This window comes from Hemiscyllium ocellatum, chromosome 2 (assembly GCF_020745735.1).
Source record: "Hemiscyllium ocellatum isolate sHemOce1 chromosome 2, sHemOce1.pat.X.cur, whole genome shotgun sequence".
Taxonomy (NCBI): Eukaryota; Metazoa; Chordata; class Chondrichthyes; order Orectolobiformes; family Hemiscylliidae; genus Hemiscyllium; species Hemiscyllium ocellatum.
The window spans coordinates 43,496,643-43,510,206 of record NC_083402.1 but is presented as its reverse complement, the minus strand read 5'-3'; the positions used below and the strand labels follow the sequence as shown (position 1 = coordinate 43,510,206).

Sequence of the window (13,564 nt, the reverse complement as noted above, 5' to 3'; positions counted from 1 at the left end):
TAGTTTTTTAGTGAATTCAAATTTGATCTTCTTGGTAGAATTCGAATTTTTGTCTACAGACATTCGCTCAGGTTTGTGCATTCTCGTCCAGTGACACTATTAGTGTGCAACTACCTTTCTACATATTGCTCATTGGCAATGTATGGGGACCTGCCTCACAGGGAAGAAAGTCTTGTCCCAGGATATGATGGATGTCAGCAATGACCTGCCATCAGAACCTGAGCCACCTGAGGCATGTCATGACTCCTGATCTTCTGTAGATAAAAGCTGGAAATAGTCAGCAGGTCTGACAGTATCTGTGGCAAAAGCTGTACGACTCTTTGCCAGAACTGGGAAAAGTTAGAAATGTAATAAGCTGTGAGAAAGTGGAAAGATGGAAAGGATTTAGAAGAACAAAAGCGAAGGTTTGTGATAGCACAGATGGCAGGAGAGGTTAAATGACATGAGAGGTTTTTTTTTAAATAATGCAAGGCCAAAGAGGAATTGGTGATAGGACATGAGACAAAAGATTTGTCTAGAGATCTGTGAATCACATGGCCTGAATAGTTGCTGTCTGAAAGCAAAGGAAAGAAAATAAGAGAGATGAAAAGGAAGAAGAAAGCAAATAAACCCAAAAGATAAACGAGTCAGAGGTTATAATCGAAAATTGCCGAACGAAATGTTGAGTTGACAAGAAGTGTCCAGTTGAAAGATGAAGTACTCTTCCCCAAGCTTGGGTTCACCTTCTTTGGAAAACTGCAGCAAACTAAAAGGTCAGTGTGGGAGCAATTTGCAAAATTAAAATAACAGATGACTGAAAGCCCAGTGTCCAATTTAGAGACGATCACATTGTAAGCAGCCAATATATTAAAGCCAGTACATACTAAAAGAGGTCAAACAAATGTGAACCTTGGATGTTGAGAAGGTCTGAAAGGACAGATGGTATCTTCCGAGTCTACCCATTGAAAGGCAGGAGGGGGCCAAGAAACCAAAATTCACAACCCTGATGTTGGTTAAAGGTCCGGTAATACATTTCCTGAACCTTCCCAACCTCGTTGGGAACCTGTTTCACATTCATTAACATGCCTTAAGTACTCATTAAGGACATAAGATGACCATAATACATAGGCACAGAAGTAGACCATTCAAGTGTATGAAATCTACTCCAACATTCTATGAGATCATGGCTGAATTTATAATCCTCAACCATCCCTCCCCCTCACTTTCCTGCCTTTCCCCATAATCCTCGATTCTCATACAGATTTAAAATCTTTCCAACATATCCTTGAATATACTTAATGAGTGAGCATAATCAGCCCTCTGTGGTTAAAAAATCCACAGATTCACAACTTTCCAAGAGAAGAAATTCCTGTCCATCTCTGTTTTAAATGTGCAATACCTTATTCAAATGGGCCCTCTGTTTCCAGATTCTCCCACAAGGGCAAAATACCTGCCCTGCCAAGTCCCCTTAGAATCCTTTATGTTTCAATAAAATAGTCTCTTGTTCTTCTAAATCCTAATAAATACTGGTCCAGCCTACTCAATTTCTCCTCAAGACAGTCCCACCATAACCAGGAGCAGCTAAGTGGATCTTCTCTGGACTGCCTCCATTAAGACGCCAACTTGTTGGAATTACATTGATGAGTGATATCTTGTTAAACAAAAATAAGAAAAATGTATGTTCAGAAACCTGTAAGGTTTCAGTGCCTCCTCTTTACTATGGGCATACAATCCCTTCTGTCCTTCACAGCATTGTTTCAGGGCTCTCCACTTCTTCTTGGAAAAAGGTCTGAACTGTCCCCACCCACACTAGCCTCCTCCTCTGCCTGGCTGAGCTTATTCTCACTCTTTTAACTTCTCTCCTTTCTTCAGGTCAGAGGAGTGGCCTTGGGTACCCACATGGGCCTGCTTCTTTGTGGGATATGGAGAACATTCCTTGTTCCAGTCCTATTCCTGCCCCTATCCACAACTTCTTCTCTGGTATATTGATGACATCATGAGTTCTGCTTCCCTCTCTTGTCCAGAATTGGAAAATGTTAATCGCTTTTGCTTCCAGTTTCCACTCCATTCTCACCCGCACCTGGTTTATCTCAGACTTCTCCCTTCCCTTCCTCATCATCTCTGATTCCATTTCTGGGTATAGGCTGACCACCAATAACCATTTGGTCAGGCAGCATCCAAGGAACAGGAAATTCGATGTTTCGGGCATAAGCCCTTCATGAGGAATGATGAAGGGCTTATGCCCGAAACGTCGAATTTCCTGTTCCTTGGATGCTGCCTGACCTGCTGCATTTTTCCAGCAACACATTTTCAGCTCTGATCTCCAGCATCTGCAGACCTCACTTTCTCCACCAATAACCATTATAAACCAACCACCTCCCACAATTACCTTGACCATGCATCCTCACCCTGTAAGGTGCTTCCCTGTAAATAATCTGTTCCACTCTCCCGGTTCTTCTGCCTCCGTTGCACCTGTTCTGATGATGCCAACTTTGACAAGCGGCCTCGAAACGTCCACCTTCTTCCTCAACCAAGGGTTAGAAACTGCAAAAAGATGTGTGCACAGTCCAGACCATCAGAGAAACCAACCTCCCATCCATGGATTCCACTTGCAATTCTCATTGCCATGGGCAAGGCTGCCAACATCACCAAAGACCCCTCCCAGGCAGAAGGTACAGAAGCTTGAACATATGCACCAACAGGTTCAAGAACAGTTTCTTCCCTGTTGTTATTAGACTGCTGAATGAGTCTAATTTCAAATAATGCTGATGTTGCCAATGTTGATCTTGTCTTTTTCACCTCCGGTGCAGCCGTAACCTTATATTCTTCGCTTTCTCTAAGCACTTTATAATCTGTATGCCCTTAATTGCTAATGATCTGCCTGAGCTGCTGGCAAAACAAAATTTTTCACTGTACTTAGTTACATGTGACAACGAAAAATCAAATCAAATTCACCAGCACTGCAGTTATCAAGGCACTTGGCTGGGTCCAACCCATTTCCCACACTTCAGCCCTCATCCCCTCTCCTGCCTCCCACAACAGTGTTAGGGTCCCCCTTGTCCTCACCTACCACCCCACCAACACCCACATCCAGAGGATCATTAGCCGCCATTTCATGCTACCTCCAGCGAGATGCCACCAAACACGTATTCCCCTCCCGTTCCTTGTCAGAATTCCATAAGTGTCATTCCCTCTGGGACACCCTGGTCCACTCCATCATCACTCCTAACACCACCACCACCAATCTCCTCCCTCCCTCCCCAGCCAAAGCCCCATGGCACCTTTCCCTGCAACCCCTGCCGGTTTACTTCCTCTGTCCTCAGCATCCAAGGGCCCAAACACACACCTTCCAGGTGAGGCAGCCTAAATATGTTCAGTGACAGTGCATCCCCCGCTCTGGGCAGATAGTTCCAAATGTTCATATCCTTTGAATATGAAAGTTCTCAGCTCAATCTTAAATGATCAACCCCTTGTACTGAGGCTGTGTTTTCTGAGAACTGTGTTTATACTACACTATGTTTGGAGTCTTGCCTCCTGCCAGCGAGAGTCATACAATCCCTACAGCATGGAAACAAGCCATTAGGCTCAATGAGTCCACAGTGACCCTCCGAAGAGTAACGTATCTAGACCCATTATTTCCCTACTCTATTACTCTACATTTACTCCTGACTAATGCACTCAACTTACACATCCCTGAACACTATGGCCAATTTAGCATGGCCAATTCACCTGACCTGCACATTTTTGGATTGTGGGAGGAAACCCGAGCACTTGGAGGAACCCCACACAGACACAGGGAGACTATGCAAACTCCACACAGGCAGTCGCCCGAGGCGGATGTTGGACCCAGGCCCTTGGCGCTGTGAGGAAGCAGTGCTAACCACTGAGCTACCACGGCGATGAACTTTATATTTATCCAAGTCCTGTATTCTGGTGTGTGGCTGAGCAGGTGGCACCTCATGTTGATTACCTTTCTCCTGTTGTCCTTCGTCGGACAAGCATCCATCTCATAGCATAGGCTGGCAGCAAGGATATCCAGCTGAAGGGGAGTCAAGCAACGGGTTAGAGAGGTGGAGTGCCTTCCAAAAGGTCAGCAATCATCTGTGAAGCTATGATAGCACTCAGAGAAAATGCTATGACCAACAGCTTCACAATGATCATGGCTAGAGCTCTTCAGTTTCACTGATCAAAAGCAGCCCAGCACGTCAATTTCACTTGAGTTCTCCCCTCTGTGTATTCACCTTGGACAGCTGGTAATTTGCTGACAGGTCAAGATCCAGGTCCCCAAGCAAGATTTAATCAGCTTTTTATGTATCACAATCTGAGTACAGAAGTAGTGAAGTCTTGTTTCAATTGTCTGGGAGCTTAGTTAGAGCACACCTGGAGTATTTTATGCAGTTTTGATCTCATTATCTCAGCAAAGATATTATTTCCACAGAGGAGTGCAAGACTTGTTTCTGGGATGGTGGGACTCATCTATTGAAAGAAATTGGACAAATTGGGCCTGTATTCTCTATAATTTTGGAGAATGAGTAGTGATTTCATTTTAAATATTTCACAAATTTCAAAAATAGACACAATAGATATTCCCCCCGATTGCGGAGTCTAGAACTAGGTACCACAAATAAGGGAAGGATGTCACTTTGGGCTGAGGTAAGAAGATGGTTGTGAATTTTCAGAATTCTTTATTTCAGGAGAGTGTGGAAGTTCAACATTGGAGTATGTTTTGGCAGAGACTGATAGATAGCTGATTACCAGTTCATACAGGGTTATGTGGATGGGGTGAGTAATAGCATGGAAGTGTGCAATCAGCCGTGGCCATCTTGAGTGGAAAGGCAGGCTTGATGGGCTGATTAGCCTAATCCTGTTCCTAATTGGTCTCCCGACAGATCCTACAGATAGTGCTCACTTTCAATCCCACCCTGGTTAACCCCGAGAGTGGGTGACATTCAGACTCAATGTCAATTGCGAGCAATTTAGCTCCCTGTACACATCCAAACCCACCTCCTCTAACCTGGGAAAATCCTATCCATTAATCTGGTTTCTCTTTCTACAGAAGCTGCCTTGATTACCTGAATATTTTAAATTTGTTTCTGATTTTAGTTGGGACAAGTGTGAATTCCCTTCAGTGCGCCCACTCCGGGAGAAATCAGAGTTAACATTAGATCCAGTGACCGTTCTTCAGAGCAGTTCTGAGGAAGGTTTATTGGACCAGAAACTTGAACTCTGATTTCTCTCCACAGATCCTGCCAGATCTGCTGAGTTTTTCCAGCAATTCCTGTTTTCGGTTCTGATTCCTAACATCTGCAGTTCATTTGGTTTTTTTTGTTGAGAGTTCATATAATCCTGGCTACTACTGATCAAACCGCTGGAACTCAGTGCTTGTGAATATTGTGTGAAGCAATGTGTGGACGTGATAGCAGTGGCCCTCATAGTCAAATGGCTCACTAAAACCCAGTGATAGGCGACGATTAGATTCCGGAATAAAGCAGTTAGTTTCCACTGAGACGCAGTGGAAAGTAGTTTCTACCTTCATAAAGTATGGCAATAAAAAAGAAATATTGAATTTGTTACTAATGCAGTAACAACAGTAATTCAAAAAAAAATTATAATTTATTTGGTCTGGTTTACAATACATTACACTGGTTACAAATTGTTCTTTTTTTTCCCAATTTAACACAGTATCACAATTAGTTTTTAGGCAGACACGATTTTTTTTCCCTGATTCCTAACAAAATGCACAAGTTAAACATTATATTCCCACTAAAAAGCAGCAGGCTTTCACACAGTCCTGTCTTCTTCACTCTCTGTACAAGCAGCAATAAAGGAAGCATGATGGTATAACTTTATTCCAACTCATCATTTTATTTTAAAAGTTTGCTTTATTTCAACTTCACAGCATTTAGAAAGCAAAAGCCTAGCAGAGGGGAAAGGGAATCAGTAGTTTCTCTTATTTAGAAAAGATAACAAAATGTTATCTGGATCCTGCGTTGAAGTGTTGTCTGTATTGATGTTTAGGGATTTTTTTCCAAGACAAAAGTTCTGGCAACACCTTTATAAAATTGGCCAAAGGTTATAAAAACATGTCAAGACTGTATGATTTAAGGCTATGAGCCCTGTTCAGACTGTTGAAATTTATCAGTGACATCAGAACTTTCTTGATGCACTAAAAATGGAATACATGTGTAAGTAAAGGCAAAAAAAAAGCCTTATAAATCATTTCAGAAATGGTTGGATGGTATGAACGAAATGAGGACCCAGTGGTTTTGCTGGATGAATGAGTCCAGATGTGTTAATTGTACTTCCTTATCTATATTTATCTTGTATTGTAGGATTTACATGGAGAATGTAAACAAGAACAAAGCTGGGACAGAGTACAACTACCTATTAGGACAGTGCAATTGAGTATTTCTTTCAATGAGTGTGAAGCAAAATCCCAAGTTTCCCTTGAAACCAAACACACACAAGTAGGAGTTCAGCATCTCATATCCATGTATTTATTTTAAAAAACAGGAACAAGTAATCTCTACTTATTCACCATCACCCAGTCCATCAGTTCTTTCCCTTCATTTATTCTCCAGACTTCAAAGAAGGATTTCATTTTCTTCCTACAAGAAATAATAATAACAGGGTGACAGATTGTACATGTGGCATTAAGAATTGGCTGTAATTTATATGACAAACACAATGGAAGTGTTAAAAAAAGGTTTTTGTAACTAATTATATGTCTTTCTTTGAAGCTGTGGTGTAAATCCCACAAGGATGTAGGAACAATGTCTTGATTGTCTTAGCAATTACAACAGATAAGAATCCATATTTGGAGTAAATATAAACAGTTTTACCCCAGATAAATGTAAGTCAATAACAAAGCATATTACCAAACATTGTTTGATAGCTTTCAGTCTCCTTTACTGATACCTTCATGAGGGCTGAACAATTTTTCTGCCCATGTTGCTAATGTCATTTTATGGTCATCTACACACACAACCACCTGATGAAGGAGCAGCGTTCCGAAAGCTACTGCTTCCAATTAAACCTGTTGGACTATAACCTGGTGTTGTGTGATTTTTTTTAACTTTGTACACCCCATTCTAACACCTGCATCTCCAAATCATAACTCTTACTCAGCTGTTAGGGAGGACCCAGCACACAGAGGTCAACTAACTGTTCAAGGAACCACATAAATTCCAGCTCACAGCCAAGTAACTTATTACCTGCTGATTATGCCATTGAATTTGCCACAAAATTGGAAGTAGTTCTGTAGCATTAACATGTTTGCTGTTATATATCTGCACTGTAACACACATTTGTTTACCACTCACCAGTATCCCTGCCATTTAGAAATGTAAAAAGGAAACCTGTATCCACTCAAAATGATTATGAACCTTTAAGATTCTACACCAAAGACTGGGGATGCTTAGTCAATGAATGTACTCAAGAGTAAGAGTGACGAGTTATCGGCACTAAAGGTATCAGAAAATGGCAATACCACATGTGGTTGCTACAAGAAGTTCATTTAAAATCTTATTAAATAGCAGCATAGGCTTGAGAATCTGTGTAGTCTACTTGTATGTCTATAACTTACACTCACATAATATTATTTAAATCTGGTATTAAACATAACGGTCCCTAAACCTTCCAGTGCTTCACTGGGATTTATATGTAACTGAAACCTGTTACTTATTGGTGGAATCCACCGGAAAGAACATGAGACTTGACTGTGCCAGGTCTCAGCGGTTTCCAGGATTTTCTGGGCTCTCTTGTTCTAGTAGAATTTCCACCTGTTCCTTATAAAGCAAGGATTGGTGGACGGCTAAATTGGGGTGAAGTGTTGCTCTGCTCTGATGATAACAGAATAACACCACTAGTGGGCGGAATCTTATACAAGTGGGAGTAATGTGGCCTATAGTGAGACTTATGGCAGAATCAGACCACAAGTGTAACAAGGCCCAGCTCAACGTCGAGATCCTCTCATTCCTATTTTCACAAGTGGTGTGGTGAGATTCTCACCAGGCAGCGGCTACTGGCAGGGATTAGCACTTGTTAAACATCTCGTTGAGGGCTAACAATAGACAATAGATAATTGGTGCAGGAGTAGGCCATTCTGCCCTTCAAGCCTACACTATCATTCAATATGATCATGGCTGATCATCCTTAATCAGTATCCTGTTCCTGCCTTATCTCCATAACCCTTGATTCTACTATCCTTGAGAGTTCTATCCAACTCTTTCTTAAATGAATCCAGAGACTGGGCCTCCACTGCCCTCTGGGGCAGAGCATTCCACACAGCCACCTCTCTCTGAGTGAAGAAGTTTCTCTTCATGTCTGTCCTAAATGGTCTACCCCGTATTTTTAACCAGTCCTCTGGTTCGGCACTCACCCATCAGCGGAAACATGTTTCCTGCCTCCAGATAGTCCAATCCTTTAATAATCTTATATGTCTCAATCAGATCCTCTCTCAGTCTTCTAAACTCAAGGGTATACAAGCCCAGTCGCTCCAGTCTTTCAGTGTAAGGTAGTCCCGCCATTCCAGGAATTGACCTCATGAACCTACGCTGCACTCCCTCAATAGCCAGAATGTCTTTCCTCAAATTTGGAGACCAGAACTGCACACAGTACTCCAGGTGTGGTCTCACCATGGCCCTGTACAGATGCAGAAGAACCTCTTTGCTTCTATACTCAATCCCTCTTGTTATGAAGGCCAGCATGCTATTAGCTTTCTTCACTACCTGAATGCTTACCTTCATTGACTGGTGTACAAGAACACCCAGATCTCTTTGTACTGCCCCTTTACCTAAATTGATTCCATTGAGGTAGTAATCTGCCTTCCTGTTCTTGCCACCAAAGTGGATAACCATACATTTATCCACATTAAACTGCATCTGCCATGCATCTGACCACTCACCTAACCTGTCCTAACATCCTCCTCACATTTCACCCTGCCACCCAGCTTAGTATCATCAGCAAATTTGCTAATGTTATTACTAATACCATCTTCTATATCATTAATATATATTGTAAAAAGCTGCATCCCAGTACTCATCCCTGCGGGACCCCACTGGTCACTGCCTGCCATTCCGAAATGGAGCCGTTTATCACTACTCTTTGTTTCCTGTCAGCCAACCAACTTTCAATCCAAGTTAGTACTTTGCCCCCAATACCATGCGCCATAATTTTGTTCACTAACCTCCTACGTGGGACTTTATCAAACGCTTTCTGAAAGTCCAGGTACACTACATTTACTGGATCTCCCTCGTCCATCTTCAGAACTACATCCTCAAAAGATTCCAGAAGATTAGTTAAGCATGATTTCCCCTTCATAAATTCATGCTGAATCTGACCTATCCTGTTACTACTATCCAGATGTGTCGTAATTTCATCCTTTATAATAGACTCCAGCATCTTTCCCACCACTGAGGTCAGACTAATTGGTATATAATTTCCTGCTTTCTCTCTCCCACCTTTCTTAAAAAGTGGTACAACATTAGCCACCCTCCAATCCACAGGAACTGATCCCGACTCTATCGAACTCTGGAAAATAATCACCAACGCATCCACGATTTCTTGAGCCAACTCCTTCAGTACCCTGGGATGTAGACCTTCAGGCCCTGGGAACTTATCAACCTTCAGACCTAACAGTCTCTCCAACACCAATTCCTGGCAAATATAAATTCCCTTAAGCTCAGGTCCTTCAGCCACTGTTACCTCAGGGAAATTGCTTGTGTCTTCCCCAATGAACATAGATCTGAAGTATCAATTCAATTCTTCTGCCATTTCTTTGTTCCCCGTAATATATTCCCCTGTTTCTTGTCTTCAGGGGCCCAATTTTAGTCTTAACCAATTTTTTGCCTTTCACATACTTAAAAAAGCTTTTACTATCCTCCTTTATATTTTTGGCCAACTTGCCTCATTAATATTCAGGTTCTGAATTTACAAAAATTGCCCAACAAAATAGACTCTGGGATACTCAACATGGAAATTAGAGCGGATATCAGACAGGTCCAGTTAGCAACAACTTCCATGTTGGAAAGCAGCACCAAACCCTCAGGGCACAATCCATGGCATCAGCCGCATGCACTCCACATCCACAAACACTGGCACCCAATATTAACCAGCCTCCCCATGGCACACTTCCAATCCACTTACAAGATACTACTGCACTTTAACCTTGGGCAACACTGGAAACTCTCATTGTAATGCTGTACCAATGACTCTGCACTCAGTGACACTCACCATGCTTATGGAATACAGCAAACTGCATCTCCAGGCTCTTTGCTCGTTCACTCGGAGCTTGTCTGGATGCTCACAGCATCCCTGCCTTGCAGTGTCTTTTGTTTTGCACTATACCCTCTCAGCCAGAGATACTGAGCTCATATTCCTTCTATCTTGCAGTTTAGCTCAAACACAGAGGTCTTAATCTTGTCATAGTTAGCTTTAGGCTTTGGTCAAGTCAAGGAAGATGGACTTCACTCAGGAGTTCCTGACATTGTAGGTTAAGGGTAACCACCGACACCAGTCCAGGCCCTGCTTGGGGCAGTCAGATTCAGAATGCTCTCCTCATAAAGGATAGGGAGCAGAATGGTGGGCAGCTCACTACCCATCTTAAATTTTTCTGCTCTGTACTGGGCTGTTTTCCTCCTGGAATGAGAGGGGCAGGAGATGGAAGTCAGTGGCCCAGTTATTACTGTTGGTACAGGTGGAAGGCATCCAACGTGAATGAGTAAGCATTACAGAGGGCATGCAGAGTCAGTGGTGTCAGGGAATAGGGCAGTGACAGTGAGGGAGGGAAGATGTTTCAGATAATAGTGAAAGTGACAGAGTATCAAACTTGGATGGGAGTTGGATACAGCAGTAGAGGATACCGAGTGTGAGGAATCAGAGAGAAGGTGTTGGAACTTACCCTGGCCGAGTGGAGAATGTCATTGATCTTCCTCCTCCAATGCTGGGTGAGCATTGCTCCAGATGTCCGAGATTGAACCCTGGTGGCAATCTCAGACAATAAGTACTGCAGTGTCTACTGCTGGGAGGATGAAGTCCTGTGTTCAGCACCATCTCATCCAACAGGACCTCCAGGAGCCTGTTCACAAAGTGGTTTCTCCTTGTCTACCAGATCCAGGGTAAATGTGAGGAACGATGGAGGACAGCACTGGACACTGCTTGTCTGGGTGCACAGCCTTTTAAAAGATGGCGCAAAGCAATGCCAGTGAACTCCAGGATTTCCACTGAGTGGTGAGTTGTTCCACAGAGCATGTGGTAAAAGGAGATGAAAATCGGATGTGAGAAACACTATAGGGGCGCAACTAGGTAATTAATTTGGTAAGATACAATGAGAAAGCTCACTGAAGTTCATGAGGATAATCACTCCTCACAATCTGACTTGACTCGCACTTAATCTAACAATGTAAGATCCAGCTCAGTGCGGTGAAGAGTACTGGCCAGCTGGTTGGACTGTGTCTGACCAAACTTGTCAAGTTGGCTCCCTGGAAAATAGGGCAATTTTCAAAAATAAATTTGACTGGCCCTTAAGCACAGGGGGGAAGGTGCTATCCTTTCCCTAACCTAATACTGAACATGTGCCAGGTTCTGTCTGTATTGGGCAGCTGGGCACTGGGAAACATCTACAATTGTGTTCTAGTCTGCGTGCCCCATGCAAATTACATTCCTCCCACTATCACCATAAACTCCAACAAGGTTAATGCTGGAAGATAACAACAGCCGTGCTCTGATCGTCAGGAACATCAATGTTCAAGGCTGGTGACAAAATATGATCAACAACCCAGCAGTTCTCATTCATGTAAGTATTATTTGCATTTCTCAAAGTAGACCTGATCCATACTGCTTTTAGGACTGAGGTGTAGGGCCTTGGTAGGGTTGGGAGTGCGTTCATCAGGGTCCAATAATCAGGGTTCTGGGCTCAACTCAGGTACTAGGGTTTGGGTCAATGGCAGGACCAGACCCAATGATTTCAGTCCTAGCTAAAGTCTGTATATTTTTGTTATGTAAGACAATCAAAGGATATGGAATAAAGGCAGGTAAATAACAATTGAACCAATCACCCATATTTTTATTAAATGGATGAATGAAGTGTGGGACTGAATATTCTACTCTTGTTCTAAATATTCTCATTTTTCGATCACTGTGCTTGTAAATTAGCAAAACCAATAACACTACAGCAACATTTGCAATATCAATATGATTCATATGCTGAGATATGTGGAATAACTTATTTTCTTAAAAATTCCATACATGTGTTTTTAATCAGTTATGCTGAGAAGAGACAAAATGCAAAGGTTCTACAGCCTGTGAGCACAAAGTATAAAACCTTCACCAGTGATGAACTCTCTCAGAGTTCAGCTTATTGTGTTTTCTTTTTGAAATGGAGAAGGAAAAAAGCAGTTTGGGAAATATATGAGGAAGTCTCTGGGGTAGAAACAAAATGAACATCAGTGAAGAGTTTCCACTCCGAGAGTGAACTTCTTAAGGCCTAAAGGTAATTAGTTACTTTGAAATGTCTCACTGGAAATCTTGTGTCTCTGACTATTAGTGAGCTCACAGAACATGGCATTTCATGGAGCAAATGAATACACTTGGAAAGAGAAAGCTTTTGGCCTTCTCACAAGGCACAATGCTGAGGAGATCAATGGAAAACAACATGATGACTGAAGATGACTATAATAGAAGGCATGGTAACCTTGGTCTCACACTAAAGAACACATCTCTACGAATATTTCATGAATGTCAAATGATATCAAAAAGTGAATGGCTTAATCTGTTTTTGTTTAGTAGTTGGCTGGGTTGGGGGGTGTGGTGTGCGGGATTGGTGGTAGTGGGGAGTGTTCGATCAGGACTACTCCCAAAAGCAGCCTTCTGTAATGGCATTTGCAGCCACTTGTTAAATTTAACTTAGAACTTAATCCACATAAGAAGGTTATGAAATTATTTATGAGTTTTGCAGGTGTGAATGTGTTATGTAACTCTTCCTATCCAAGTTGACATCCATAACAATTCTGTTTACCTTAGGTTTTCTTTTCCTAAGGCATAATGACAAGGTTCATTTCTCTCTGGGGATACTGCAGAGAGAATCTGCGAACTGTAGCATTTGGGAGACAGCAATTTAAAGCAATAGCTGGTGTTCTCATACAACCCTTCTGGAAATCAGCCTAATTACACTCCTATTGGTGGAAACTGGCACAGGAGCTAGAGGTGATGGACTCCAGTTCAGCTATAACACTGGCATCTACTCAACAATGTGGAAGAATGCCCAAGTATGTCCTTTACAGAAAAAAAGGGACACATCCAATACAACCAACTGCCACCTCATCAGTCTACCCTAGATCACCAGTAAATTGATAGACTGTGTAAACAATAATGTTGTCAAACAGCATTATCTTAGCAATAACCTGCTTCCTGATGCTCAGAGATATTCTGCCAGGGCCCCTCAGCTCCTGACCTCATTACAGCAAGGCTGCATTTGATGGAATAGGGCAGCAAGCAGCAATAATAAAATTAGAATCAGTGGGAAATGGGGGAAATGCTCAGCTGGTTGGAGTCATACCTGGCACATCTTCAGGTAACCCATAATAAC

General features: G+C 42.3%; 1 protein-coding gene across 1 annotated transcript in view; it reads right to left on the bottom strand.

Moving 5' to 3' along the window:
• Positions 1–5,573: 5,573 nt before the first annotated feature.
• Positions 5,574–13,564, bottom strand: part of msh3 (mutS homolog 3 (E. coli)) — a 274,896-nt gene continuing 266,905 nt past the window's right edge. The window contains exon 24 of the mRNA XM_060843997.1: positions 5,574–6,587. Coding sequence (XP_060699980.1) covers positions 6,506–6,587 — 82 coding nt within the window. The 3' untranslated portion in view covers positions 5,574–6,505. The remainder of the gene's footprint in view (positions 6,588–13,564) is intronic.